The following is a 25,938-nucleotide window of genomic DNA, read 5'->3' as shown; positions in this document are numbered from 1 at the left end:
AAAGGAGGCCTTCGATGACATCCTCCACAGAAGTTTAATAAAGTCTGGGCGCATTAATTGGGGGTGATGTACACTGATCAACAATTGGTTTCTGGGCTCTCAAGCTGGCAGGCTGTGACTAGAAAGGTATCATTGAAAGCTGGCCCATAGTTATCCAAGATCTACTGTATATTAGTGATTTGACATTGGGATGAAGTATAATTTTTTGTAAGTTTACTGATGATACTGCAGATTGCGGATACAGGAGGATGTAGAGGCTTCAAAGAAACATAGACAAGCTAACTGTGCAGTAACATGACAGAGGAAATGTAATGTGGGAAATTTTGAGATCATCGAAACAAAAGTAGAATATTTTCAGAGTGTAAGAAAGTAGACAATGTTGATGTAGCCTTTATTACCACATTACCACCTGATTTGCACTGATTCACCCGGAGCCTCAAAGCAACATCTCAATATCTCCAACTAAAAATTCCACAGAAAGATATATCTTGGAATTGGCAATTTAAATATCTTTTCAGCACTACATTTTCATGTTGTACCAGCAACTTAAAAGCTAAACCTCTCATTCTACACTGGGCATGACAGAAACAGCTGGTGTATCAAGGGTATGTGTAATGTTCATGAAGTATTAATTGATTATTTACTGAATGCCAGTGGAAGGAGAACAGTGTTAATGCTTCAGATCCAGTTTTGTTTGGAGAACTGCTATTGATAGGAGAGGGTGGTTTCAATTTGTTGACATCTGGATTAGGAGTTTGACATGAAACATTAATTCAGTATCTCCTTCCACAGTTGTTGCCTAACTTGTGTGTTTCCAGCATTTTGTTTTTATTTCAGAAATTATATCGGCTGTGCTACATTGCAATTAAAACTACACAGTACTGAGGTCTCATGGAGGGTAACATTTAGTTAGTATTTCACTGAACAGGATTTATAGACCTATTTTCCTATCTTACGTCTATAACTGTTTCCTGTCTTATAATAAGGTAAAAATAATAGTTTGGATTTGTGGGAAAATTTCTGTAATAAAGAATAGAATGTCTGGCATCCCGTATTTTAGAGGTATAAAACATTAACAGCAATATCTAGCATTGATATCAGTGACCTGAAAAACAAAACGTTACCGTTTTAGTTATGCCCCAGCTGATACAACGGAGATAGTTACACTCGCACATAATTAATGGTAGCTTGAACAAGGCACTCTAACATTTGTTATTTTTAACCTCGATCAGGACGTTGACAGATGGTCAGCAGTACTTCCTCTTACGCAACACACATAAAATGCTGGAGGATCTCAGCAATTAGGCAGCATCTATAGAAAGGAGTAAACAGTCGACGTCACGAACACAAGAAAATCTGCAGATGCTGGCGATCCAAAGCACCACACACAATGCTAGAGGAACTCAGCAGGTCAGGCAGCATCTATGGAAAATAGTACAATCAACTTTTCGGGCCGAAGGGAAACGTCAACTATTTACTCTTTTCCATGGATGCTGCCTGGTATGTTGAGCCCCTCCAGCATTTTGTGTTTGTTGCAAATAGTCGACGTCCTTAGCACTTCCTCCTAAGGATATTCTTAAAATTGTTTTATTTAATATCATTAGGAGAGGTTCTCTGTAAGTTGACAACATCGGGTGGGCACTGCAATACTTTTTAAAAGACTTTTTTCTTGAGTTTTATTTTGCATAATTTTGGTTTAACATCATTGTTGATGGACTGAAGCAATCTGGAAAACAGCTCATTTGGGAAATAATAGCTGTCATAAATCTCTACTTTTAGAGAAAAAAAATCAGCACAGGCTATTCTATGAACGCAAAGAACGTATCGGAAATTAAAGATACGGGAGCTGAATTGTACCACTGAGTGGGTCGACGTACTTTGTACCGACCATAGCAAAGCTGTCAAGTTACTCGATTTATTTAGATCTGCCTCGTTGTATTATATATCAAAACCAGTTTTGGGGGCTGGACCTTTGAAGACCGTCTATCACAGAAACTCTCTTCCAGTTCGCATAGTTGGGCCCGGGAGGCCGCACACACCGCCCCTCTCGGTGTCGCAGGTGCTCGGTTCGACCCCGCCTTCAGCCCGCTTTACGTAGCAGGTTGCCGTTCCAATGCACGTTTATCGTTTCGTTCCAGATCGGTATTGGCCGCCGGTCGATTCTCACAACCTTTAAAAAAAATCCCCTCAACTTCCGCCTCGCCCAAGAAAACTTTCTTTCAGGACATATTCGGGGGTATCTGTGGATCGATAGTTACCGAAGGAAACTTCCCCTGCGCTCAGCCGGGCCGCGACCCGCGAGTGAGGTCCGAGCCGCCGCCGGACTCTTGCCGCAGTGCGGGACAGAGCAGAGAGCGCCGATGGTGGGCCTGGGCAGCGGGCGGCGCAGCGCGCGACCCACGCCGCTCCTGTTCCTGCTGGTGGCGCTGGGCGCGTGCCTGGCCTTCCTCGCGCTCAGCTACTGGGTGTCGAGCTCGCGCGGCGCCGAGCTGCAGTCGCGGTTCGCCGCCCTGGACGCCGCGGTCCGGCGCGCCGCCGCGGATCTCACCGCCGTCCAGCTGCGGAAGCAGCAGCTGCTAGTGCAGCTGCGGACCCAGGCGGAGAGCCATCAGGAGGAGGTCGAGCAGCTGGGGCAGCAACGCCGGGCGCTGCTTCAGTCCGCGGCCAGAGCCTGTAACGTGGAGAAGGTAAGGACCCTTGGTCGTTGGTGGCGGTGCACGTTCGGAATGGGGAAACGGGGAGAAATAAACAAGCAGGTCGCAAAATCAAAGTCGAATTTGTCATATACAGTTGCTTTAAAAATCTTACAGCAGCATCGGAGTCAGATGGCATCACATAAGCAGCATTCTTAAGAACAAATTAAACATGAATCATACGGAACTTTTACAAAAAAGTAACACTGTATTTCATGATTAACTTTTTGAAAGCTCCTCATCCTGAAGATCGGTGGCTGCATGCAACCTGTCTCTATGCAAGAACAAATGTTGCCACTTTTTCTTCTCAAAGATTGTTGCGATTTCAAATGATGTTTCTGCAATTGACTGCAGAGAAGCACTAGGAGTTGACCCCTCTTGTCTCCTGTCCAGGGGTATTGGCGCTGATATCAGCTGGTAATCAGTTTCTTGGTGCCTTCTTGTAACACTCGTAAAATTGGTGGCACAACCAAAGTAGATTTAAGAGGAACCCTAAATGCTGACAAATTAGCAGCAACTGATTTAAGTAGTCAGGCCAGAAAAACTACCTTCCCAGTTCTGTCTGTTCTGAGGAATGACTTGTACTCGGAAGTTAGCGTAGTTTCTTAAGACCTCATTGTTTGTGTGCCTTTATTGCATTGGCACTTGGAGATAAAAAAATGCTTTTAAAGTTGGTACATATGGAAATAAAATTGGGAGGTAATTTCAGTGTGTATTATAGTTAGAAAAGTGGGCATAGATTTTGATGCATATTTTCAGTGTAATTTGGGAATGACCTCTGGGAATTTAAATCTTACAAACTGTCATGCATATGAGATATTTCACGCAGTTGCCCTGGTGTTATTTACAACAGCCCCTATCCCTCCATTTGTGTGATGCGAACTGGAGAGCTAATCTATTCAGACTCCTGACTTGGGATTTTTAATATATAGAATTGTTCAGTTCTGACAAAAGATTTTTGATGTGAAACGTTGACCCCGTTTCTCCTTCTGCATATGCTGCCTGAGTGAAATGTATGTAATGAGATACCTTGGAGTGGGACCCAAGTCTAAACACGAAATCCATTTACATTGCATAAACAACTTATAAATACACCCTGAAGGCAATTTATACAATATTTTAATAATTTTATGCATAAATTTGTGTATATCGAACCATCAAAAAGTTCAGCTATCACTGTCTCAGCCGTCCAGATGTACAGTCAGTGGCTGTTCGGCATCATCGTCATTCCCGACTGAATATATTTACAGTGCCTATAAAAAGTACTCACCCCCCCCCCCCCAGAAGTTTTCATGTTTTATTGTTTTACAGCATTGAATCGCAATGGACTTAATTTGGCTTTTTTGACACTGATCAACAGAAAAAGTGTATCAAAGTGAAATCAGATCTCTACAAAATGATTTAAATTAATTACAAATGTAAAATGCAAAATAATCAAAATCTGAGTGACTGTGCAAGAAGGGGACTAGTGAGGGAGGCCCCCAAGAGACCTATGACAACTCTGGAGGAGTTACAAGGTTCAGTGGCTGGGATGGGAGAGACTGTGCTTACAACTGTTGCCTGGATGCTTCACCAGTTGGAGCTTTATGGGAGAGTGGCATAGAGAAAGCCACTGTTGCAAAAAAAAAACTCAGAAAAAATCTTGGCTACAGTTTGCCAGAAGGCATGCGGGAGACTCTGAAGTCAGCCAGAAGAAGGTTAAGTCAGAGTCCAGACCTCAATCCAATCGAGAATTTGTGGCTGGACTTGAAAAGGTTGTTCGCTCACGATCCCCATGCAATCTGACAGGGTTTGAGCAGTTTTGCAATGAAGACTGGGGAAAAATTGGATGCCCAGATATGCAAAGCTGATAGAGACCTATCCACATAGACTCAAGGCTGTAATTGCTGCCAAAGGTGAATCTACTAAATACTGACTTGAAGGGGGTGAATACTTATTCAATCAGTCATTTGCATAAGTAAGTGTAAAAAAGCCTTTAACACGTGCACCATCCATGCTAGCCTTGTGTCCATCAACATACCTAAAATCTTACTACTGACTTTTGTTTAAGAGATTTACCATGTATCTTGAGTTTTTACAGCATTTACAAATTTAAATGTAAACCCCCACTGATGTCCCCATTCCTTTACCTCATTAATAGCAGTCTGTATTTTCCTAATTAAACAATGTATATTCCTGCCTCTATTCCATGCTTCACCATTATCAGTAAATACTGATTTGAAAATGTCTGAGCCGACATTTAAGAAAATATCATTATCATTAATCATAATATTAAAAGGGAGTGGCTGCACACACATACCCCTGTGGAGTCCCATTCTCTATCTCATACTCCTACGAGAATGTTGTTCCCACCTTAACTTGTATTTTCCTATCACATAAAAAATCTTGAGTCCAAATTAACATTCTGCCACCTATTCTCATTTTTTACAGTTTAAGCAGCAATCCTTGTGTCCATAACATATCATAAGCTTTCCTTACATCAAAGAAAACTACTACCACTGATTCTTTGTTAACTTGGACCTTATGGATATCAGATTCCAAACTCAACAATGAGTCCATTGTCATTCTCCCTTTACGAATCCAGATTGGTAAACAGCTAACTCTCCACAAAATAAGGAAGTGTTGTCCGTTCCATTATCTTGCCATACATGCAAAGTTGGTGAAATAGGTCTAATGCAAGAAGGATCTGATTGATCCTTACCAGGTTTCAATATAGGGATAACAACCACTAATTTCCAGGAAGCAGGAAGTTACCCTTCAACCCATATTGTATTAAAGACTTTCAAAATCAGCAGAAGTTTTGAATCCAATACTGTATCTGTGTAAACATGATGTAACAAATATCATCTTTTGTAAGTGGTGTCTGACCAGCATCATTAATAGCCCTATTAAGTTCAGTCAATGTAATTTCGACATCCAAGCAGGAAATGGAATCTTTTTTTTCCTTGGCAATCAAAGGATTGCTTGCCAAAACTATTTCTCTCTAAGCCCTCTCTTAACTTAAATTGGCTGGACTATGTACACTGACATATGTTTTGCTAATGATTCTGCTTTTCTGGTCAGTAACTGCAGCCTTCTTCCCACCACACAAAATCAGTAATGCTTCAAGTTTTCTAACTCCCCCCATTTCCTGTATCATACCCCAAAGAAAGGAAAAGAAAAGGCAGTGAAGAGCATATTGTGACAGTCATATGAGTGTCCTCATAATCTAAAAAAAACTCTGTGCTATCCCATTGTCGACGAAGCCACTCCCCCTCCATTAACCATTTTCCGATCGTGTTTTAAATCAATATACAGGTAGCCTTGTCTCTTAATACTTAGACAAGATTTCAACAACCAGCTTTCCTGTACGCATTTAACAACAGGTTTATTTGGTAAATCTACACTAAGTTTCTTAAACTCTTGACCATTAGCTAGCAGCTTCTAGTGTTCCATTGTAAGATTAGAAAAACTATTAACATTCCTCCTTTGAAGTCTGACACTTATTTACTCCTCTCTGCAAGAAATTTGAAATAGTAAAGTTGTTTCATTTTCGCTGTCAGTCATTTTTGGCATCTCTGAGTCTGAATGCTTGAAACCGCAGTGAGCAAAACAGATCTGAATTGTCTTGCTTATTTTACCAACTATCAGTGACAAAATTTGCTGCCTTTTGAACACAAACACATTCAACTGATGCTATTTAAAAGCTGTTTGCTTGAAACATGATGTAGTGTCCAACGGCCATGCAAGTGCATGCCACTGTTGTGTACATACATCTATTGATGCTTCTGGACACATCTTCAGTGATGTTCCTGGAATCATCGGATGTTTCGGGTCTTTCAACATCGTACACCCTCCTGCAGGTGACCCAGCCGGGGCTGATCAGACTCCAGCTTGTGTCCAGATGGCTAGCTACTTATGACTCCATGGCTCCCCTCTTTTGAGCCACAGCCATCTTGAGGTCCTCTCTGCTGCATCGGTGGTACTGCAGATGGCTTTCCTCTTCCTCTCTCCCTCGATGCCCAAATTGCTGAAGGCTCTAACTAAGGAACGGTCTGCGAATCCCCTACAACCAATCTCCACTGGGAGACACCTCGCTCTCCATCCAGCCTGCTGACAGTTGCTGACCTTTCAAAGTCCTCTTCCAAGCGTTGATGATAGTTAGAAATTGCTTGGTAACAGTTTGCTGCCCCTATTAAATTGCACAGTATCCCAATTAAACTAAGGGAATACTGGCTATTTTCTCAATTAGTTTTTGTTGATTAAGACTTGTCCCAAATAAGTAGCTGCCCCGATTAATCAATGGCTCAGTTAACTGGAGTCCATGTAGTAGCACTGGAGTGGGGTTAATGGGTATGAGATTGTGAGAGAGAATGTAGGTTATGGATATATTGATGCAGGAATGTGATTGACAGAATTTCTCTGATAGCATAGATTCCATGAGCTGAATGGCAGCTCCCTTCGGTATAGAATGAAATGAAAATAAACACATTTTTATGTGTTAATTCAAGTACTTAAAATTCCTAATTTTTCATCTATTTTAAAAGGATGCTTTGAATGAGAACATTACAAGTAGCGCAAGGATTATACATACACTGCAAGGTAAGTCAATTCTTCATGAATAACAAAACTCAGAGTGAGAATATCTTACAAGAATAACTTCATTGGAAAAGACCAATAGTTTCGTTGAAGTTGACATGGGTCCTGTCTGGCATTTAGAATTTTATGGATGAAAGAAGCTTTTATTTTGATCATCATGTAAATGCATATTCACATGATTATTGTATGGAGTGTGCTTAGTAACTAAAAACATAGGATTCGAATATATGTGCAATGCTAATTAAGTAGGCAAATGCCGTAGCATACATCTAAATGAGAAAAATGCTCATTTGTCAATTAGCTGTCTAATAAAATTTTCTTTCATCCTCTGAGGTGCTTGAAATGGACATCTCTTTTCAAATTGGTACTTTATAAGGATTTATATTAGAGAAGCTTACCATATTCAATGGTTTGTTGTTTGGGTGAAATGCTTGTAATGCAAATTGTTAACTGCAGTGGAATTAACAATGGAAAATTGTAGATTTTTCTTGTGGTAAGCTTTTCTACTTGGATAAGGGAGGAAGTTTTTGGCTTTGTGAATTAATATAAATAACCTTTTCCATCATTTGTATTGGCATGTTGCACAATTTTGTATCAGTATATATCAGTTGAAATCCATGATCAAGTGAGTAGCTATTGTACCATCTTTAATGTCGGATTAAGTTCTTCAATATTTTGTGATTCTATATCTTGATTACTTAAGTTCATGGATGTGTGTAAGAAAGGACACCTGTACGTGGTTAAAATCTGTGAATATTGGATGCCAAACTTCCAATAATTTTAATAGCTTTGTGTACAGTAAAGTGTTATCACAATAATAAAATTGATCTGAATGCTTTGGGGAAATTTATTTACAAAAATGTGAATGTGTAATTTTATCTGCTGTGTTACAATGATTAAAAGGTGTGACTTTCCTGTTGCTTGTATTGTTTTATGCTTTCCTCCCTAGAACAATTTCAACAATTGCAAACGGGATATAGCCAATTAAATCAGAAGCTGCAGGAGCTGCAGAAAAAGTTAGACTATGACATGTAAGTATATAATCCTCCAGTATAAAAGACAGTACAGTGAAATAGAAGAAACATAGAAACATAGAAAATTGGTGCAGGAGTAGGCCATTCGGCCTTTCGAGCCTGCACCGCCATTCAGTATGATCATGGCTGATCATCCAACTCAGAACCCTGTACCTGCCTTCTCTCCATACCCCCGATTCCTTTAGCCACAAGGGCCATTTTAACTCCCTCTTAAATATAGCCAATGAACTGGCCTCAACTGTTTCCTGTGGCAGAGAATTCCACAGATTCACCACTCTCTGTGTGAAGAAGTTTTTCCTAATCTCCGTCCTGAACGCCTTTCCCTTTATCCTAAAACTGTGACTCCTCATTCTGGACTTCCCCAACATTGGGAACAATCTTCCTGCATCTAGCCTGTCCAATCCCTTTAGGATTTTATATGTTTCAATAAGATCCCCCCTCAATCTTCTAAATTCCAGAGAGTATAAGCCTAGTCAATCCAGTCTTTCATCATATGAAAGTCCTGCCATTCCAGGAATCAATCTGGTGAACCTTCTTTGTACTCCCTCTATGGCAAGAATGTCTTTCCTCAGATTAGGGGACCAAAACTGCACACAATACTCCAGGTGTGGTCTCACCAAGGCCTTGTACAACTGCAGTAGTACCTCCCTGCTCCTGTACTCGAATCCTCTTGCTATGAAGAAGAAATGAAATCATTTCTGTAACATCTCCAGTATGGAAAATCTCCTGAACCCTCTCCATAAAAGACTAACAGAAAAATTGGTGTAACAAAGACATTTCAGTCTTTTTGTTTCATGACCAGAGTTTACTCTAATTGTGGAAAAACCTCAAAAGCATTGTGTAGAAATATAGAACAGCAAACATCTTTGTACTTGCATATTTTTCTCCCTGTTTCCCCACCCCACCCAAAGTTGACGTTTGTGGATATGTTGTATGCCCAAATAAATTAAATTTTTATTTCCGAGAAAATATAATTTAATTGGGATTCAGTTACAACAACCAATAAAAATATCTAATTTTCTTTTTATTTGACCATTTAGTACTCAGTGCAGTAATCAAATAAAAGATCAAAAAGAGATGTATGAAGAACAGATTAAGGAGCTAAACAAGAAACTTATTGATGCCACAAAGTCCCAGGTTGGAAAAAGAAACACTGAAGCAACTGACCAAAACAAATTGGTAACAACATCATTGTTTGTCCATGTATTGTATCCTTGCCTATTTAAAAAAAAAATGGGGTGAAGGTGTGGATGGTGAATCTTTACTTTTTCCTCTGTCCTTTTTCCTCAATATTTTAGTGGGAAATCAGGCTATTACTTTACCTTGTTTGAACTAGATTGGTATAGATTGCATCAAATGGCTGAAAAAGTGAAAATATATTCCAGTACCTTTGTATACTCAACAGACATTTTAGTTTAGGAAAAACTCACTGAGATGCATATATTTTACTGAATGTGAGGGTATTTTAGTTACCCTATTGATTAATTGCAGGTGGAGACTGATTTTATTAAAACAGTAAGTGCTGTGTGGTACAAGTTTGTGGTCTTCCTTCCTATAGCATTTAGCAGCTTACTTATCTCTGCTCTTCATCTTTAGGTTTGCACTATAATGGAAAGCCTAGGGCTCGGTGAAATTCATGTTTTGTATCACTCCTTGGTTAGACATGATAAGAACTGTGACAGTGCTGAGATTAAAGCAATATTCATGTTTGTAAAAAGCTTAGAATGAATGACTCATAGGACTTAGTCATAGTCATACTTTATTGATCCCAGAGGGAAATTGGTTTTCGTTACAGTTGCACCATAAATAATAAATAGTAATAGAACCATAAGTAGTTAAATAGTACTATGTAAGTTATGCCAGTAAATTATGAAATAAGTCCAGGACCAGCCTATCGGCACAGGGTGTCTGACCCTCCAAGGGAGGAGTTGTAAAGCTTGATGGCCACAGGCAAGAATGACTTCCTATGACGCTCTGTGCTGCATCTTGGAGGAATGAGTCTCTGGCTGAATGTACTCCTGTGCCCACCCAGTACATTATGTAGTGGATGGGAGACATTGACCAAGATGGCATGCAACTTAGACAGTATCCTATTTTCAGACACCACCGTGAGAGAGTCCAGTTCCATCCCCACGACATCACTGGCCTTACGAGTGAGTTCGTTGATTCTGTTGGTATCTGCTACCCTCAGCCTGCTGCCCCAGCACACAACAGCAAACATGATAGCACTGGCCACCACAGACTCGTAGAACATCCTCACCATTGTCTGGCAGATGTTAAAGGACCTCAGTCTCCCCAGGAAATAGAGACAGCTCTGACCCTTCTTGTAGACAGCCTCAGTGTTCTTTGACCAGTCCAGTTTATCGTCAATACGTATCCCCAGATATTTGTAATCCTTGAGCTGTGTACCTGGTTTCCTGTATTGTACTGAGTAGTTCACACTATTGTATAACATGTACATAAACCTTATTAGTATATAGAACACTGCAGCACAGGAACAATCCCTTTGCCCAACTGTGGGAACATGATGCCAAACTAAACTAATCCCTTCTGCTTGCACAAAGTTTACCTATATCCCTCCATATTCATGTGCCTGTCCAAATGTCTCTTAAACATTGCCATCATATCTGCTTCTACCACCCTCCTTGGCAGTACTTTTCAGGCATCTGCCACTCTGTTCAGAAAAATGTACCTCAAAAATCCATTTTAAACTCTCGTTCTCACTTTAAAGCTGTGGTCTCTGATACTGATATTTCTAACCCGACCTAAATTTTATCCATTTGCAATATGACTGGAGAACCTGAGTTACAAGGAAATATTGAATAGGTCCTCACATACCACCCCACCAGCCTCCACGACCAGCGCATAATTCTCCAGCCACCTCCAACTAGATTCCACCACCAAACACATCTTTACCTCCCCGTGCCCCACCTCCACTTATTGCTTTCTGCAGGAATCAGTCCCTACGTGACTCCCTTGTCCATTCGTCTCTCCCCACTGACCTCCCTCCTGGTACTTAACTTTGCAAGCCAAATAAGTGCTACACCTGCCCCTACACCACCTCCTCCATTACCATTCAGTGCCCCAAACAGTCCTTCCAGGTAAGGCGACACTTCACCTGTGAGTCTGTTAGGGTCATGTACTGTGTTCGGTGCTCTCAGTGGCCTCCTGTATATTGATGAGACTCGATGCAGATTGGGAGACCACTTCACTGAGCATCTACGCTCCGTCTGTCAGAACATGTGGGATCTTCCAGCGGCCACCCATTTTAGAAACATAGAAAACCTATAGCACAATACAGACCCTTTGGCCCACAATGCTGTGCCGAACATGTACTAACTTTAGCCCTCTACTTTTCTTAGCTCCATGTACCTATCCAGGAGTCTCTTAAAAGACCCTTTCGTATCCGCCTCCACCACCGTTGCTGGCAGCCCATTCCACGCACTCACCACTCTGTGCATAAAAAAACTTACCCCTGACGTCTCCTCTGTACCTACTTCCAAGCACCTTAAAACTGTGCCCTCTCGTGTTAGCCATTTAGCTCTGGGGAAAAGGCCTCTGACTATCCATAGGATCAATGCTTCTCATCATCTTATACTCCTCCATCGGGTCACGTCTCATCCTCCGTCGTTCCAAGGAAAAAAGGCCAAGTTCACTCAACCTATTCTGATAGAGCATGCTCCCCAATCCAGGCAACATCGTTGTAAATCACCACTGTACCCTTTCTATAGTTACCTCATCCTTCCTGTAGTGAGGTGACCAGAATTGAGCACAGTACTCCAAGTGGGGTCTGACCAGGGTCCTTTATAGCTGTAACATTACCTCTCAGTTCTTGAACTCAGTCCCATGGTTGATGAAGGCCAATGCACCATATGCCTTCTTAACCACACAGTCAACCTGCGCAGCAGCTTTGAGTGTCCGATGGACTCGGACCCCAAATCCATCTGATCCTCCACTCTGCCAAGAGTCTTACCATTAATACTATATTTTGCCATCATATTTGACCTACCAGAATGAACCACCTCACACTTATCGGGGTTGAACTCCATCTGCCACTTCTCAGCCCAGTTTTGCATCCTATCGATGTCCCGCTGTAACCTCTGACAGCCTCTACTCTATCCACAGCACCCCCAATCTTTGTGTCATGGGCAAATTTACTAACCCATCCCTCCACTTCCTCATCCAGGTCATTTATAAAAATAACGAAGAGAAGGGATCCCAGAACAGTTCCCTGAGGCACACCACTGGTCACCGACCTCAATGCAGAATATGACCCTTCTATAACCGCTGTTTGCTTTCTGTGGCAAGCCAATTCTGGATCCATGAAGAAAGGTCCCCTTGGATCCCGTGCCTCCTTACTTTCTCAATAAGCATTGCATGGGGTACCTTGTCAAATTCCTTGCTGAGATCCATATATAGTGGCATGCAAAAGTTTGGGCACCCCTGGTCAAAATTTCTGTTACTGTGAATAGCTCTGCGAGTAAAAGATGAACTGATTTCCAAAAGGCATTAAGTTAAAGATGGCACATTTCTTTAATATTCTAAGCAAGAAAACTTTTTTATTTCCATCTTTTGCAGTTTCAAAATAACAAAAAAGGAAAATGGTAGAAAGCAAAAGTTTGGGCACCCTGCATGGCAGTACTTAGTAACACCCCCTTTGGCAAGTATCACAGCTTGTAAATGCTTTCTGTAGCCAGCTAAGAGTCTTTCAATTCTTGTTTGGGGGACTTTCGCCCGTTCTTCCTTGCAAAAGGCTTCTAGTTCTGTGAGATTCTTGGGCCATCTTGCATGCACTGCTCTTTTGAGGTCTATCCACAGATTCTCGATGATGTTTAGGCCAGGGGACTGTGAGGGCCATGGCAAAACCTTCAGCTTGCGCCTCTTGAGGTAGTCCATTGTGGATTTTGAGGTGTGCTTAGGATCATTATCCTGTTGCAGAAGCCATCCTCTTTTCATCTTTGGCTTTTTTACAGATGGTGTGATGTTTGCTTACAGAATTTGCTGGTATTTAATTGAATTCATTCTTCCCTCTACCAGTGAAATGTTCTCCATGTCACTGGCTGCAACACAAGCCCAAAGCATAATCGATCCACCCCTGTGCTTAACAGTTGGAGAGGTGTTCTTTTCATGAAATTCTGCACCCTTTTTCCTCCAAACATACCTTTGCTCATTGCGGCCATAAATTTCTATTCAAAAGGTTCAAAGGAACATCTAAACAAGCCTGATGCATTTTGGAAACAAGTCCTGTGGACTGATGAAGTTAAGATAGAACATTTTACTGGTAGAGGGAAGAATGAAGTCAATTAAATACCAGCAAATTCTGGAAGCAAACATCACACCATCTGTGAAAAAGCCAAAGATGAAAAGAGGTTGGCTTCTACAATAGGATCATGATCCTAAACACACCTCAAAATCCACAATGGACTACCCCAACAGGCGCAAGCTGAAGGTTTTGCCATGGCCCTCACAGTCCCCTGACCTAAACATCATCAAGAATATGTGGATAGACCTCAAAGGTCTATAGGGTGTATGGGGTGTCAGGGAGGGGTAGCACCTCTGGTGGGGGAACATGTTGCGTCCTTTTCAGGGCGGTTAGTCCACCTTTGGTCCCCACCTGGCACTCAGCTCTCACCTGTGGCTTCCCGTAGCTGTTTGCTTGCAACGGCGGCCACACCCCGGGCAACGGCTTCGACAAGCCGGCTAAGCCAGGTGAGGGTAGCCGACGGGACTCAAACCCTCGGTGTGATAGGGAGTTGTCTATCCCAGCATGTGAAGACAGACTCCGGCGGATTGAGCGGACGAGACTTATGGAAGGTCCAACGGTCAAGAAGGCGGTCTCTGTAAGCGTCGTGGAACGTGTAGAGCAGGACAAGACACAGAAGACGTCCTGGTCATCCACTGCGCCCAGTCCCATCTCCAGCCATCTAGACTCTGTCTTGCCACTGGATCCAGATGGGAATTGGGAAGAGAGAGTGAGGCTGACACTGTGCAACTCTCCCTCACTTAAATCCAAATCACGCGCTAGTCTTGACACCATCATAATGGTGTCGAGGTCCTCATCGACGTCAACGATGGACGAACAACCAACCAACCAGACCTCAAAGAGCAGTGCATGCATGATGGCCCAAGAATCTCACAGAACTAGAACCCTTTTGCAAGGAAGAATGAGTGAAAGTCCCTCAAACAAGAATTGAAAGACTCTTAGCTGGCTACAAAAAGTGTTAACAAGCTGTGACACTTGCCAAAGGGGGTGTTACTAAGTACTGCCATGCAGGGTGCCCAAATTTTTGCCTTGGGCCCTTTTCCTTTTTTATTATTTTGAAACTGTAAAAGATGGAAATAAAAAAAGTAATCTTGCTTAAAATATTAAAGAAATGTGTCATTTTTAACGTTATGCCTTTTGGAAATTAGTTCATCTTTTACTCGCTTAGCTATTCACAGTAACAAAAATTTTGACCGGGGTGCCCAAACTTTTGCATGTCACTGTACACTACCTCTACTGCTGTACCTTCATCAATGTGTTTAGTCATATCCTCAAAATATTCAATCAGGCTTGTAAGGCAGACCTGCCTTTGACTAAGCCATGCTGATTATTCCTAGTCATGTTATGCCTCTCCAAGTGATCTTCTCCATCAACTTACCAACCGCTGAAGTAAGTCTCACTGGTCTATAATTTCCTGGGCTATCTCTACTCCCTTTCTTAAATAAGGGAGCAACATCTGCAACTCTCCAATCCTCTGGAACCTCTCCCATCCCCATTGATATGCAAAGTTCATTGCCAGAGGCTCAGCAATCTCCTCCCTCGCCTCTCACAGTATCCTGGGGTATATCTCATCTGGTCCCGGAGACTTATCCAACTTGATGCTTTCCAAAAACTCCATCACATCCTCTTTCTTAATATCTGTATGCTCAAGCTTTTCAGTCCACTGTAAGTCATCCCTACAATCACCAAGGTCCCTTACCGTAGCGAATACTGAAGCGAAGTATTCATTAAGTACCTCAGCTATCTCCAGCGGTTCCATATACACTTTTCCGCTGTTACACTTGATTGGTCCTATTCTCTCACATCTTATCTTCTTGTTCTTCACATACTTGTAGAATGCCTTGGGGTTTTCCTTAATCCTGCCCGCCAAGGCCTTCACATGACCTTCCTGGCTCTCCTACTTTCATTCTTAAGCTCCTTCCTGCTAGCCTGATAATCTTCTAGATCTCTATCATTATCTAGTATTTTGAACCTTCTGTATGATTTTCTTCTTGATTAGATTTGCAACAGCCTTTGTACACCACGGTTCCTGTATCCTACCATCCTTCCCGTCTCATTGGAATGTACCTATGTAGAATGCCACACAAATATCCCCTGAATATTTGCCACATTTCTGCTGTACGTTTCCCTGAGAACATCTGCTCCCAATTTATGCTTCCAAGTTCCTGCCTGATAGCTTCATATTTCCCTTTACTCCAAATAAATGTTTTCCTAAATGTTTGTCTAATAGAGATAGAATTGTGATCACTATCTCCAAAATGCTCTCCCACTGAGAGATCTGACACCTGACCAGGTTCATTTCCCAATATCAGATCAAGTACAGCCTCTCCTCTTGTAGACTTATCTACATAGTGTCAGAATACCTTTCTGAACACACCTAACAAACTCCACTCCATCTAAACCCCTTGCTCTAGGGAGATGCGAATCAATATTGGGGAAATTAAAATCTCCCATCACGACAACCCTGTTATTATCGCACTGTCTTCCTATCTGCTCCTTGACGTTCCTGTTATTATTGGGTGGTCTATATAAAAAAAACACCCAGTGGAGTTATTGAACCCCTTCCTGTTTCTAACTTCCACCCACCGAGACTCCATAGACAATCCCTCCATGACTTCCTCCTTTTCTGCAGCCGTGACACTATCTCTGATTAGCAGTGCCACGCCCCTACCTCTTTTGCCTCCCTCCCTGTCCTTTCTGAAACATCTGAAGCCTGGCATTCTATGTAGCCATTCGTGCCCCTGAGCCATCCAAGTCTCTGTAATGGCCACACCATCATAGCTCCAGGTACTGATCCATGCTCTAAGCTCATCCGCTTTGTTTATGATACTCCTCGCATTAAAATAGACACATCTCAAACCATCAGTCTGAGTGCACCCCTTCTCTATCACCTGCCTAACCTCCCTCTCACACTGTCTACAATCTTTCTCGATTTGTGAGCCAACTGCCCCTTTCTCCGTCTCTTCCACTTTCCATTCCCCATTCCAATATGCCCATCCATGGCCGCCTCCACTTTTGTGATAAGGCCACACTTAGGGTTGGAGGAAGAACACCTTGTTTGGGTAGCTTCCAACGTGATGGCATGAACATCGATTTCTCAGACTTCCAGTAATGCCTCTGCCCCCCCACCCTTCATCATCTCTCGTTATCTCCTTGCCTGCCCATCGCCTCCCTCTGGAGCTCCTACTATCCCCCCTTTTTTATGTTCTTCTGTGGCCTTCTGTCTCTTTCACCAATCAACTTCCTAGTTCTTTGCTTCATCCCTCCCCCTCCAAATTTCCCCTACCTTTCTCTCTTCCCTCCCCCAACCGTTCGAATCTACTCCCCAGCTTTTTTTTTTCCAGTCGTGCCAAAGGGTTTCGGCCCGAAATGTCGACTGTGCTTTTTCCCATAGATGCTGGCTGGCCTGCTGAGTTCCTCCAGCATTTTGTGTGTGTTGATTGAATAGGTTAGAACTTTAATCCTTGGAACGTAGAAGGTTGAGAGAAGATTTGCTAGAGGTATACAAAATTATGAGGCGTATGGATAGGGTAAATGCAAGCAGTCTTTTTTCCACTGAGTTAGGTGGGACTATAACTGGAGGTCATGGGTTAAGGGTGAAAGGTGACAAAGTTTAAGGGGAACACGGGGGAAACTTCTTTACTCAGAGGGTCATCAGAGTGTGGTACAAGCTGTTAGCACAAATGGTGCATGTGAGCTCAATTTCAGCATTTGAGGGAAGTTCGGATCGGTACATAGATGGGAGGGGTATGGAGGGCTGTGGTCCCAGTGCAGGTCGATGGGAGGTGACAGTTTATTCACTTGGCATTCAAGATGAGGTAGTAAATTGGATGAGACATTAACTTTGTGGGAGCAGCCAGAGTGGTGGTAGATGGCTGCCTCTCTGACTGGACGCCTGTAACTAGTGGAGTGCCACAATGATTGGTGCTGGGTGTGTTGTTGGTTGTTAATCTATATTAACGATCTGGATGATAACGTGGTAAACTGGATCAGCAAATTTGTGGACGACAGCAAGGTTGGTGGTTAGTGGACAACAAGGATGGTTTGATGTCAAAGTAGAGTAGATTCGCATTTCTTTTATTCAGAATTCAATTTTTTTTCTACAATGTATGTTATGCAAATAAGTTTATTCTTCACACTGGTGTGTTGTCCACAGAATACTTTTGCCTTCATAATATTTGCAAAGATTTATTTTCCTAATGAAGACAAATACACACCATAAAAGTCATCATATTTTTAGAGGTGGATTAATTTAGAGTAGATGATTGAATAGCAATAATTAAATCATTAGAAAAATTTGGTTTATTAATTTTTTAATACAAAATTACAAATTCTCATGCTCCTTCGTGTGGCTAGAAAACAACTTCCGAACCGATAGAATGTGGCAACTGCGAAAGTTGCTGATTTCTTCAAATTTGAGTAAATCTCTGATTTGTTTATTGTTAGCAGAAGGAGCCCAAGCCAACAGAAAATCAAAAGGTTGGAAAACCATCAAATGCATCCCAGTCTCCAGATGAAAATAATGATCACACAAACCATTTGGAAAGTAACACTAATGAACTTGCTGTCTCTACCAAGAATGTATCGGAACATGAAAGTAACAAGCTGCCCAATACAAGTAAGAATTTTTAAACATGTAGTTCAAATACTCCATTGCTCCAGTTAGAGTTGTAACAATAAATATTCATGTTTTCTTATGATTGAAATATGTTGGCTTTAAATATATGGTTTTGAATTAGATTAGATTCAACTTTGTTGTCATTGTGCTGAATACAGATACAAAGCCGATGAAATGCAGTTAGTATCTAACCAGAAATGCAAAGAATAGTGTTATTTACAAAATAACTGCAAATAAAAAGTAAGTGCTACAGCACACAAATATAAAAGTACTGAGACAGTACAATATGGGCGCAATACTGCTTAGTGCTGTGATGAGAGGTTCAGCAGGGTCACAGCCTCAAGGAAGAAGCTCCTCCTGTGCCTGCTGGTGTGTGAGCGGAGGCTCCTGTAGCGCCTACCGGATGGGAGAAGAGTAAAACGTCCATGCTTAGGGTGAGATGCATCCTTGATAATGCTTTTTGCCCTTCCCAGGCAGCGTTTATGGTAGATGTTCTTAATGGTGGGCAATTGAGTGATGATAATCCACTGGGCAGTTTTCACCTCACGCTGGAGTGCTTTGCGGTCCGATACGGGACAATTTTAGATTATGAGAACACTCAGTCCTCTTTTATTGTCATTTAGAAATGCATACATGCATTAAGAAATGATACAATGTTTCTCTGGAGTGATATCACAGAAAACAGGACAAACTAAAGACTAACACTGATAGAACCACATAATTATAACATATAGTTACAGCAGTGCAAAGCAATACCATAATTTGATGAAGAACAAACCATGGGCACGGTAAATAAAGTCTCAGAAGCCCCCAAGTCGATCAACTCCCGAGTCCCCGATAGCAGGCGGCAAAAGGGAGAAACTCCCTGCCATAAACCTCCAGGCACCGTCAACTTGCCGATGCCTTGGAAGCAGCCAGCCACAGCCGACACTGAGTCCATCCGTCCGAAAACTTCGAGCTTCCGACCAGCCTCTCTGATACAGCCTCCTGAGCGCCATCCTCTGCCGAGCACCTTCGACCTCACCCTGGCCGCTGAAACACGCAAAGCCTAGGATTTCGGGGCCTTCTGCTCCGGAGATTCCGGTTACCACACAGTAGCAGTGGCAGCGAAGCGGGCATTTCAGAAGTTTTCCAGATGTTCCTCCGCACTCTCACGTCCATCTCCATCAAATCAGAATTGTGCACGGTCCCCTACTTGACAGATAACAGACATCACCACCGAAGTGGCCGCGCACGCATTGCCATACCACACTGAGATGCAGTTGGTGAATATGCTCTCAATGGTACAGCGGTAAAAGTCCGTCAGTATCCTAGGACAGAGGTGAGCTTTCTTGATGCTCCACAGGAAATAAAGGCGCTGTTGTGCCTTTTTGAGCAGGATGGAAGAGTTCAGGGACCAGGTGAGATCCTCGGAAATGTGGACACCAAGGAATTTGAAGCTTGATACATGCTCCACTACAGCTCCGTTGATGTAGATGGGGATGTGAGAGTGGCTCCTAGCATGCCAGAAGTCCACAGTGATCTCCCTGGTCTTCTGGGTGTTAAGGGCCAGGTTGTTGTCGGCACACCAAGCAGCCAGGTACTGGACCTTGTCCCTGTAGGCCGTCTTGTCATCCCATCTGACCAGGCCAACCACCGTGGTGTCGTCTATGAGCTTGATTATGGAGTTAGAGCCATGTACAGGAATGCAGTCATAGGTGAAAAGGGAGTACAGAAGAGGGCTCAGCACACAGCCTTGAGGCACGCCGGTGTTCAGGGTGAGAGTGGAGGAGGAGAGGTTGTCTAACTTAACTGATTTGGGATCTGTTAGTCAGAAAGTCCAAGGTCCAATTGCAGAGGGGTGAGCTGATACCAAGCTGGCGAAGTTTGGTGATCAGCTTGGAGGGGATCACAGTATTGAATGCTGAACTAAAGTCAGTGAACAGCATTCTGACGTAAGAGTTGGGGCTGTCCAGGTGGGTCAGGGCAGAGTGAAGTGCCATGGAGATGGTGTCCTCTGCTGACCTGTTGGTGCGATAGGCAAATTGATGGGGGTCCGGGGTAGTGGGAAGACAGGATTTCAGATGTGAGAGAACCAGTCTCTCAAAGCACTTTGCAATGATGGGGGTGAGTGCAACTGGGTGGAAGTCATTCAGGCCCGTGATAGTGGAATGCTTTGGCACTGGCACAATGGTGGCGATCTTGAAGCTTGTGGGGACAACTGCCTGGGCCAGGGACAGGTTAAAAATGTCCGTGAAGACCCCGACCAACTGCCCTGCACAGACTCTGAGCACGTGGCCAGGTATTCCAACCGGACCAGCTGCCTTCCGTACATTCGCCCTGCTCAGGGTGGTGCAAACTTCGGAGGTGGAAAGTGAGAGAGGCAGTTCACCAGGTGGGAGATCTGCTTTGAGGGTGACCTCCTTGTTCTCTGGGTCAAAGTGAGTGTAGAAGTAATTGAGCTCATCAGGGAGGGAAGCAGAGCTGGAAGGGGGCACAGTACTAGGTGGTTTGAAGTCTGTAATGACCTGTATGCCATGCCACATGGGCCGGGGGTCCGAGGAGTTGAAATGCTCCTCAATTCTCTGTTTGTATATGTGTTTAGCCTGAGAGATTCCCCTCCTCAGGTTGGCCCTGGCTGAGCTGTAAGCATCCCGGTCTCCAGACCTGAAGCTCAATCTCTGGCTTTGAGCAGGAGGCAAACTTCTCTGTTCATCCATGGTTTCTGACTGGGGAAAACTTTTATTTGTTTTTTGTGATGTCACTCTATCTACACACTTATTGATGTGCTCAAGGACAGAGTTGGTATATAAATCAGTGTTAATCTGAGAGTCTGTGTGCTGGAATTGGTGCTGAAGAGCAGAGTCAGCACCCTCCAGCCAGATCTTAATAGTCTTCATTGTGGGTTTCACACCTTTAATGACCGGGCTATACTTGGGAAGCAGAAACAATGAAAGATGGTCAGACTGTCCCAAGTGGGGGAGGGTAGTGGCTTTGTAAGCGTCAGCCACATTTGTGTAGACATCATCTAAGGTTTTATTTCCCCTTGTGGTGCATAATACATTTTGGTAAAATCTTGAAAGCACAGTACGTAGATTACAATGATTAAAGTCCCCAGCGACAATAAAGGCTCCATCTGGATGCAATGTCTGCAGCTTGATAATAGCGGCACTGAGGTCATTCATGGCTACTTTAGCATTAGCATCCGGTGGAACATAAACTACGACAGCAATGATGCATGTAAACTCTCGTGGTTGATAAAGAGGTCTGCACTTAATAATCAGGTATTCCAGATCAGCAGAGCAATAAGTGTCAGCAATAGTAGAGTTAGTACACCATGTTCGATTCATGTAGATGCATAAACCACCTGTCTCCTGAATTTGTTTCCCTAACTGTTCGATTAGGTTAAAACAAAATAATGCTTTTCTCTTAAAATAACTGCTGGAAAAAATTGTAAAATATATCTTGTTACAGAAGGTGTGATTCTTCAGTGTCTTTTTGATCCTTTTAGTGCATGGTTGCTATGTTAGGAGAATGGAATCAGTTCTGATATATGTCAACTGATCTGCTAATGAATGGGATTTAATTTTTTTTAAATAAAACTAATTCAGTAATTACTCATTTTTTATGTTGCTATTGTTTAACTGATTTTACATCTAGAAATGAGTGTCCCTTTGCCTTATTGCTGTAAGTTCACAAATGTCTCAAGTGTTGATCATTGAGTTAACATGAGTCTGTTTTGCAGGTGACGTTAAAGAAATAACTGGAACTATTGCTGACAATGAAATAAAAAGCAACGTGGATCCAGGTTTAGTATAATTATCCATTTATGGTATAATAGTTTGCATAAATCCTGTGTAGAATTCTAAGGAGAAAGAGACCACTTATTAGTAATGTTATATATGAAGCATGGTAATGCCTTGTATGCTGGTCAGGTCCCACTTTAGTCAGATGTACTATTTTTGGTATAAGCTTGGCTTATAGTACTGTTGCATTTAATTTAGAAGGTTGTAGATTCAGATATTTGTGAAATATAGGCTACTATCTTAGTACATACAGAGAAAATACCAAATTCTTACCAATATACACATCATCTGAGGTGTAAATGAGCAAGGAGTTATTCCTTTAGTGATATTGATGATTTCTTCATAATATTTGAGGCAGAACAGTGAATTTCTGATTTGAATAAAAAATACTTTATCTATCAAGTTGCAATCATCCATGTATGTTCATGCACCTTGAATATACAAAGGTTTTTGATGTGTTGCTTACATATCTCAATTACGATGCTAAATGATCTCATTAATTATAATGTGTTTTGAAATAATTTGTTAATACAAGATTTGTCTTTTTAAACTTTCTCTTCATTTGTTACAGATAGGCTTGTAAATTGTCCTAATCTGTGAAATATTTATGTCTTCCCGGTGCTACCATGCATTAGGGTTTGTTATCACTTGAGGTATGCCCATCCTGTAACCAAATCCAGATAGATCTATCCAACTTGTGGTTCTGCATGGAATGCAAATGTTATTCTTTTCAATTCTGCCATTCTGAGAAGGAACCATTTATTCTTTTAAATTAATTTTCCTTGAGTAAACATGACAGAATAAACATTAAAGTGTTTATAATGTACACTTAATTAAGTCAAACTATGCACTTTTTAATCCTCTGTTAATCTGTGTGTATTTGAGTAGATCATTTCAATGGGAAAGTGAGTTCTGTGGAAGATCACAGCCTCCATAGAGACAGGATAAGGAGGATGGCAGATGGAATATGTTGTTGGGAAACATGACATCATGCATTTTTATAGCATAAATGAATATTTTCCATATTATGGAAAGTAGTCCATTCAGGGTTCTTGTTCCACTCTTTCATATGATATGAAAAGCAAAATCTGGATGTAGCAAGCCAATAAGAAAGCAAGTAGTTTGCCTTTGTTGCAAGGGAGTTGGCAGGGGCACTAAAGTAAGGAAATCTTGATATTACAAGACTTTGGTGAGACTTTATTTTGAAGAGGGTGTATTTTCATACATGATTAGAAGATTGCAAGAAATATCACGTTTCGAGGAGGATGGACACAATAGAAGCTAGAATAATGTTCCCTGTAGTTGTAAGAATTTATATCTGGAAGGTGTAAGCCTGGGGGTGGGGGGGAGGGGAGGGATTTGAGAGATACAAGATAAAGAGAAATTTCTTTATATAGTGAGTTGATAATCTTTGTAATTCTCTACCACACTAAGTAGTCGTGGTACGTGCCAAATTCTTTTAATAGGAAGGGTGAGGTTAACCTTTATTTTCTCCAAATGGAGCAAATTAAAAGTGGGCAAGGCAGATTCAGTTGTGATGTTTTATGGCGGGAGTAGGCCTGATCCTTTGAATTATGTTTCTATTACAATTTGATTAATTTCTGAAATGGTATATTTACAACTTATTATGACCAAAGCTGTCCTTGGATTTATGTTATGAATATAAAGATACATATCTTACAATTATAAGATAATTGACATCGTATAAAGAAACTGTCCATTCTATATTTATGAAACACTGAGGATGGATAGGATTATAAATTGATCTATGAAAGAAAGATTGGGCCTGAATGAGAATTGATCTTGTTGAAACGATATTGTTCAAGGGCTTGAAGGGTAGATGCAAGATGTTGTTCCCGCGACTGATGCGTTTGGAACTGAGGGGACAGCCTCGAAGTGAGGTTGGCCATTCAGGATGGAGATGATGTTTCTTCACTCAAGGGGGCTGTGGAGGCTCTGTCTGTGACTACATTCAGAATGGAGATGAATAGCCCATTGGGTATTAAGGGAATTTAAGATTTTGGGAATAGTCCAAGAAAGTGATACTAAGATAAAAGATCAGCCAGATCTTTTCAATAGTGAGTTGTGAGAAAGTGCTGAATGGCCTACGTAGAATAAAATAGAACAGAAGAGTACAGCACAGGAACAGGCCATTTGGCCCACAATGTTGTGCCAAACCAACAAATCAAAATCACTCAAACACTGATCCCTCCTTCCTCCAGCGTGTCCATATCCCTTCATTTTCTTTACATCTATGTGCCTATCCAAGTGTCTCCTAAAAGCCTCTAATGTATTTGCCTTTACCACCATACCAGGCATCCACAACTCTGAGTACAAAACTTACCCCCCACATCCCTCTTGAGCCTACCTCCTGTCTCTTTCAATGCATGCCCTCTGGTATTAGACATTTCAGTCCTGGGCAAGAGATACTTTCTGTCCAATCTTTGTCTCTCATAATGTTGTAAACCTCTATCAGATCTACTCTCGACCTCCGGCACTCCAGAGAAAACAACCCCAGTTTATCCAGCCTCTTGTGAGAGCACATGCCCTCTAAACCAGGTATTATCCTGGTAAAGCTCTTGACACTTGAACTCAATGTTTCGGCTAATAAGAGCAAGAATTCCACAGACCTACTTAACCATCTTATCGACCTGTGTAGCCACTGTCAAGGAGCAATGATCTTGGATCCTGAGATCTCTCTGCTCAGCAACACTGTTAAGGATCATGCCCTTAACAGTGTATTATCTCCTTGCATTCGCCCTGCCAAGGTGCAGAACCTCATATTTATCTGGGTTATACTCCATCTGCCATTTATCTACTCATATCTGCAACTGATCTATATCGTGCTGTATCCTTTGCCAGTTTTCTACACTATCTACAACTCCACTGATCTTGGTATCATCCCCAAATTTACTGACCCATCCAACTACATTTTCATCCAGGTCAATTATATACATTACAAACAACAGAGGTCCCAGCACAGATCCCTGTAGAACAGACTAATTACAGACCTACAGCTTGATTAAGCCACTTCAACTATTACCCTCCGTCTTCTATGCGCATGCCAGTTCTGAATCTAAACAGCCAATTTGCTGCAGACCCCATGCATCCTAATCTCCTGGATTATCCTCCCATAAGGGACTTTGTCAAGCGCCTTATGTGGGCAACATCCACTGCTTTAACTTCATCGATCTCTCTCGTCACCTTGCCTAAAATATCAAGGTGGTAAGACATGATCTTCCTCGCACAAAGCCATGCTGGCTCCCCCTAATCAGGCCATGATTTCCAATTGCTCATATATCTTATCCCTAAGAATTTTCTCCAGCAATTTCCCTACAACTGATGTGAGACTCACTAGTTTATAGTTTCCAGGATTTTCCCTTTGTTCACTTCTTAAATAGAAGTACGTTAGCCACTCTCCAGTCCTCCAGGACCTCACTTGTGCCTGGAGAGAACACAAAGATACTGGTCAAGGCCCCAGCAACCTTGTCTCTTGCCTCCTGCCTCCTTCAATAACTTGGCCCATTAGGCTCTGGGGACTTGTCCATCCTAATACTCATTAGGAGACCCGAGACTTCCTCCTCGACCTCTAAATGCCCTAATATATTAATGCACTCAGCACTGATCTCCTAGTTAGAAACATAAAAAACTTATCTGTGCTGAACATGTCCTTACCTTAGAAATTACCTTGGGTTACCCATATCTCCATATGCTTTTCCTTGGTAAATACTGAAGCAAAGTAATCATTAAATACCTCCCTCACATTCTCTACATCCAAGCAAATGTTTCCCCATTGATCCTTGAGTGGTCCCACCCTCTCCCTAGTTACCTTCTTAATCTTGATGTATGTGTAGAATGCCTTGGAATTCACCTTAATCCTACTTGCCAAGGACTTTTCATGGCTCCTCCTGGCTTTCCTAATTCTCTTCTTTAGTTCTTTTCTGGCTTCTTTATACTTCCGATGTGC

General features: G+C 42.1%; 1 protein-coding gene across 3 annotated transcripts in view; it reads left to right on the top strand.

The window, feature by feature from the left end:
* The first annotated feature begins 1,397 nt into the window (after positions 1 to 1,397).
* LOC140211641 (Golgi membrane protein 1-like) overlaps positions 1,398 to 25,938 on the top strand; it is a 28,236-nt gene continuing 3,695 nt past the window's right edge. Inside the window, exons 1-6 of one of the 3 annotated variants that reach the window (XM_072281613.1) lie at positions 1,398 to 2,687; positions 7,220 to 7,274; positions 8,221 to 8,302; positions 9,346 to 9,484; positions 18,018 to 18,186; positions 21,911 to 21,973. In XM_072281613.1, the coding sequence (XP_072137714.1) occupies positions 2,361 to 2,687; positions 7,220 to 7,274; positions 8,221 to 8,302; positions 9,346 to 9,484; positions 18,018 to 18,186; positions 21,911 to 21,973 (835 nt within the window). In that variant the 5' untranslated portion in view covers positions 1,398 to 2,360. Of the gene's footprint in view, positions 2,688 to 7,219; positions 7,275 to 8,220; positions 8,303 to 9,345; positions 9,485 to 18,014; positions 18,187 to 21,910; positions 21,974 to 25,938 lie in introns of all 3 variants that reach the window. The other 2 variants (XM_072281612.1, XM_072281614.1) reach the window with 2 other exon arrangements.

The sequence above is a fragment of the Mobula birostris genome, chromosome 17, assembly GCF_030028105.1.
Source record: "Mobula birostris isolate sMobBir1 chromosome 17, sMobBir1.hap1, whole genome shotgun sequence".
Taxonomy (NCBI): Eukaryota; Metazoa; Chordata; class Chondrichthyes; order Myliobatiformes; family Myliobatidae; genus Mobula; species Mobula birostris.
Note: the sequence above shows the minus strand (reverse complement) of the source record. Positions and strands in the feature narration are given on the sequence as shown.